The 5,708-nt window shown below is 34.5% G+C and overlaps 1 protein-coding gene across 1 annotated transcript; it reads right to left on the bottom strand.

Annotated features, from left to right (window-relative positions):
- Positions 1 to 1,622: 1,622 nt before the first annotated feature.
- Positions 1,623 to 4,430, bottom strand: LOC134237191 (uncharacterized). The gene has a single exon (XM_062719294.1). It carries the CDS (start codon positions 3,857 to 3,859, stop codon positions 1,931 to 1,933), a length of 1,929 nt encoding a protein of 642 aa, XP_062575278.1. The 5' UTR covers positions 3,860 to 4,430; the 3' UTR covers positions 1,623 to 1,930.
- Positions 4,431 to 5,708: the final 1,278 nt, after the last annotated feature.

Here is a 5,708-nt window from a genome sequence, read left to right as displayed (position 1 = left end):
ATACTTGCATGTCTTTCAGTATCTAAAGCTAATAGTGAAATATGTCGAGAATTTTTTATGATGACCTTTACTTGGTGTTTCAGATTACAGAAACAGATTGCTTTGACGAACAATATGTTAAATAAAAGAGAACACATTCTAAATGGAAAAAATAGACAAGGTCTAATTCATTTTTTATTTCATTATTTTTTTATTTGAAGAAAAATATGCAAGAACAAAAATATTTATTTGGTGTGCAGAGGAAAGTCAGACTTGATTTTTTTCACTTTTATCTATCACAAAGATTCTGTGTGTTTTTAAATATCATTTTGCAAATTTACTGTGTATGAAAGGTCATGTATCGTAACAAATAATTTTATTATATGCAATAAAAAATTTCAAAATTATGAACGAAAATCATTCCAAACAAAATATCTCGGTAATTCTGAATCGAAACATCTATCAAAAGATTTTTATGTTTCCACGTAAAAGACCGATAATTCAGGATGGTACGAGTTGGTCATCTCTGGTCATCTAACAAGTTTCCTCCGAAATAACATATCTGTTTTCATTACATATCTGTAGAATTTGATCAGGGGAGTAGTGTTGACCTCCGCCTTCCAAGTAGAGAGCTACATGGAAAGCCGGCCAGGAAGTTCCTATTCTCATCCTCTCCCAGGGAATTTCGTTTGTATTGATTCCTTTTAGTGAAACATTAATTGTCATATTATAATGAAAGATAGGAAAACACCTTTTTTGATCTTCTTAATCAATCCAGATGATTTGAATTGTTGCTAACAGCAATATTAATAATTTGTCTCAGTGCAATAAGGTTCAGTATGTCAGTGTTCTCGTCAATCTCCATTTCATGTTCATAGTTTTTAACAGGCAATACATATGACCGTGGAAGTCCAAAAACAAATGCCACTTTCTCCACCAACTCCTTAATAGCAGGGATATAAAACGTTTTGGACACATCATATTGTAGGATTTTACAAATCTGATCAATTTTCGTAAGAATAACTACTTGTGGTATTCCTAAAAAAAAAATGTAAATATCAGCAACGGCTCCGCACACTTTTTAAACTACATAGTTTTTGCACGACATAATGTCACATTATTGTAATGAGATATTGTGTAATGAGATAAGAAAATACATGTTTAAAGTGATTTCTAAATTTATATTTAGATCATTTCACTACCTTAAAACATAATTCATACGTTATAATGGTTAGAATTTGATACACTCTTGGTTGATAGATTTTGATAGTCCTCATAGTTTTTAGATAGTTTCTTGTAAAATGAAGTCGTCTTTGTATCCTTTTTTGAAGCAGTCATTTGCCTCGTCTAGACACAGAAACAGTGCAGCTCATGTTACTACTGTATTTTTCGGCACATTAAAATAACTCTAAAGACGATGACAGTATCTCTCATATCATCGAATGCTTTTCATGTTATAAAGCTGGCTTTTTTTCAGGGTTACTTTCTAAATCTAGCATCATAATTGATACGTCCTACCGCAAAATTTCAAAGATTCTTACAATAATTATAAATGTAAAATAAAAGAATTCTCTTAAAATTAACAGTTTACCATTTTAAGTACCTTAAAAAGTTTTTCTCAAGTTTTTCTAGATGAAATGTAGTACATGAGCCTCGACGGATAGAAATCGACCTTATGGCAAAATTTATCGAATTTGAGATTTTTGTGCATTTAGATAGAGCATACAAAACTACGATAAAAATCGAAAACCAAATCAAAATATCTCTATAAACAACAGAAATATTGCAGATTGAAAATGATATGTTTTAAAAGCTAACAAAATAGCACATAAGAATATTTTAAATCAATTGTGACGTCACAAAACTTTCCAATTACAATTCTGCCTGTTATTAATAATTTAAACAACAATTTAACAATTAATAATACCACAAGCAACCATGTCATTGTCATTTACTCTTCGTCAGGTGCAGGGCACGTTGCATCTTTGTAGGGCGCTTTAACGTAAGGCCTAATCTCACGAAAGAGATAGCGCACTCTGTCGTTTGAAAGCCCTCCAGGCAAAATAACGTATGGAAATTCCTTGCGTAGTTTATCTATGTCAACCTTTTCTTTCAAAAGCTGAATTTTGACTTCAGACGAATCAAGCGTTTGCCTTGCATACACTACGCCTGGTTCCTCATTGGTGAACATGAAATGGTGGTATTTCCCGATCCCTTTTACCGGTTTACAGTACGTACTGAAGAAGGCGTCCCATCTGAACCACTGGAAGTCTCCACATCTGGCTGTCGTATTGCTTTTTGCAGATTTTTCTACAACTTGTTCCAATTGCCCAATGCTGTTTACTTCTGCTCTTCGATAATACTTCTTGAGCATGCCAAAGCATGAGTCACATAAGCACTTTGTATGACCAGTAATCATAAAGTATAAATAGATTTTTCTGTGGAGTCCGCTTAAGCATCGCCAAGCAAGGTAGTGTAAAGTTGTTTTATTTTTGTTTTGTCCGATGCAATTATCAGCGTGGAGATGGCAGACTACTTCGCCGTAGCTGTTTGCATCGAAGTAATGATGCAAAATGCTCAATACAGCATTAGGACCATGAGTTTTACTTCCATTTTCACCAATAGTTTCATTTTCATCTATGAGATAGTTGGTTTGGAGAGGGAAGTTTTCATCACATACTCCAAAGATCTGAACCTTTCTGGGCTGTAGAAAAAACAGTGGTCCGACTTGTTGTGAAGAATGGGGGATGGTCACATACTGCGAAAAATCGAATGTATAATGTACATTCTCGTAAGGTACAGAACATGACTGCAGATATTTCCCATGGGGCTTCTCGGCATCCTTTAGCTCCTCTCTTGCATTAGCAGTACATTCTTTGTAGAATTCTCTCTCTTGTTTAGCTTGATCAAGATGATCAGTCAGTCGCTTTGTAAGTTTTAACTTTGTCTCCTCGTCATATGCCCCCGTTATGTCTTCGCGGAGATCATGGCATGTCTTGCACAAGTCTGTTTTGGGTTTCATGAACTGTTTATAAGGCACACATGAATTCCATGCCTCTTTGAATGTGGTTAGCTTGACGGACGGGCTACTAGATTCAAGACATGCATCTTTGTACTTCGCATGAACCGTTGCTTTGCTCTCATTACAAGGCAGGAGCACAGGTGGTGTGTCATCGCGTGCTCGTGGGGCAGCAGGTAATGGCAATCCATATTGGTCTGCGTATCTCTTGATAAACAGGACTGCTGCTTCAATCACATAAAATGGATAACCATGGTTTGACTTCTTGCCAGTCAATCCATGAACTCGTGGGATGGTGCCGTTATCTTTGAAATGTTTCTTCAAACTTTTATACTCCGCGCGTCCAATTTCGAAAATAGATCGCCAAGCGCATTCACAAATTTCTACTCCTTGAAAGCTGTAACTGAACCGTTGACGTTCACGTTTGCTTCCTTTGGAGCCGACAGATCCGTCCGTTTGAACCAGTTGATCTTCGAGTTTAGACAGGATATATATGTCCCTTTCACTTTTAGTGAACTCGTGTAGTCTTAACAGAAGCTGATATGCATGCTCTTTGTAAGAAAATATATGTCGAAAACAGTTCTTAACGCAGCCACATTCACTTTCAAATAATTTGTCTACATATACCCTCTCATGATCCACATCTGATTCATCATTCTGACTTAGCATTGATGGGACAGATGGCTCGGCAAAAAATTCAGTTACTCTGTTCCTGATATTCGCCTCATCCACTTCAGCATCGTTTTCATCACTGTCTGAGTCATTCGTGTTTATTGCCAGTGAAGGAGTTGGAGATCGTGGAATGTACTCTTGAAAAAAATCAGCAGCCTCTTCGTCAAGTTGTTCTTCAATATCCATCATTTACACTAAAAGGATAAATTAAAATACCAGTATAAATATGTAGATAAATATAAATCAGCACAAGCAAAAAAAAAAAAAAATACAGATGATTCAGATTTGATACATCTGCATTTGTTTCTCTTCTGTAAAGATATCAATTAATATTTTATTATTATTATTATTTATTATTATTTTAGTCGAACTTACTGAGGTAGAAACTAGAAAGGAACGCAGAATGCATATAGACAGTATAAAACAGATACAAACTTTAAGTATATAGATTATTGCTACAGTGTATTTATTTCAATTGAATTACTTTTATGGAACGCCCGGTTCAACAGGGTTGGTTATGTTATGCATCAAGTCCGGAAGGGGGGGGGGGGGGGTGGTCAAGGAATTTCCCTTTAGACTCACGAATTAGACCTTTCATGCTTATTTTTTTTCTTTTCATTTATTTTGTTGTTTCTTCATGTTTTGGTTTCTTTTCTTTATTTAAGTTATTATTTTTGTAATGAGTCGTTTGTTTTTTATTCTTCTGAAAATTAAATTTTTTTCGTGTTTTTGGGCCCCAAACTCATAAATGACATGGAAGGAAGTTACAATTATATAAATCTACAAAGTTGATAGATATGATATTACTTAACGTTGAATAAATCTAAGGCAAACTTTATAAACAATTATCAAATATTATAAAATGATATATTTAATCAAATACGGAATTTCGATATTCCAAGTACCGGGTATGCACAATTATTTGCATGTTCAAAACATGGAAAGGTTTGACAACCCTGCAAAAGGGGGTTATAATTTTCAATAAACATTTTCAAATATCGGGGGGGGGGGGGGTCTTGTGTTAAAAGGGATCAAGATCACTGTGTGTCTTCGTTTATTCAGAGAGCACAATCTGCTATGCTGAATAATCACTGAGAAATTTTTTTAAAAAAATGGTTAAAATCGCCTGCATAATTCCGTACTTGTACTAAGAACTCTATAACTACCAGTTATGGGAAACAGTGAACATGATTGAGTAAAAAATTCCATTATTTTTTTTTAAAGATTCCCCCGCTTTGAGCCTCTTTTTTTCTGTCAAAGGGAAGCAACTCGTGCATTATCGTATTCAGTCGATAGGTGATAGGTACGAATCGGCTGAGGTTTGCCGAGTGTCGTACACGTATGTTCAATTTAAATAGGCAAGTAGGCTAATGCTCAAAGCGAAATATGAAATCGCTTTAATTAAAGGTGTCATTATCTTGGTCAGTATTTTTATAAACAGTACTAGGAAGGACAGGAACTATATCAGATATTAAGCCGATCTGTAAATCGTGTCGGTAGTTTTGGTTTTCAAGATTTATTTATTTCATTATGCGTAATCAATTTCTCTTTCTTCTTCTCCTTTTCTTTATTAAATTCTTTTATATTACTTCATGTTATTTTGAATCATGAAAGCAATAAATTATAGTATTTGTTATAAATATAATCTTGTCTGATGTACACAGCTGACGTGAAACTCACGGCGTCGACGTTATACACAACTTCACAAGTTCGATCATCTTAAATCTGACGGCACCTGACAGATTTATATTTAATTAATTAAACTACCAATTTAACATGTAAAAGACAAAGGTGTAATATTTCTTAAGAGTTAACTTTCACTTTTCATTAGGCTACTTGTAAAATGTTTTCTCACCTCTTTTTCATGTATTGTTTGGTGTCTTCTGCTGTTTTGTAAATAAATCGGACTCGGCATTCATATCGGTAAAGTTTACACTAAGCCATGGTAACAATTTAAATGTGCGGGGCTCTGTGAGGGAAAAATATATTTTTTAAAATTTGTACATTACCCTGAAAAATAATTTTAAGCTTTTGATGC

Source organism: Saccostrea cucullata, unplaced genomic scaffold (assembly GCF_032062105.1).
Source record: "Saccostrea cucullata isolate Sc308-1 unplaced genomic scaffold, CSIRO_AGI_Scuc_v1 ctg1558, whole genome shotgun sequence".
NCBI classification, from domain to species: domain Eukaryota; kingdom Metazoa; phylum Mollusca; class Bivalvia; order Ostreida; family Ostreidae; genus Saccostrea; species Saccostrea cuccullata.
The sequence above is the reverse complement of the archived record's forward strand: the minus strand, read 5'-3'. Positions and strand labels throughout refer to the sequence as shown.

What these genes read in the sequence shown, in the direction of transcription:
- LOC134237191 (XM_062719294.1), bottom strand. Translation starts at nt 3,859, where the DNA reads ATGATGGATATTGAAGAACAACTTGACGAAGAGGCTGCTGATTTTTTT.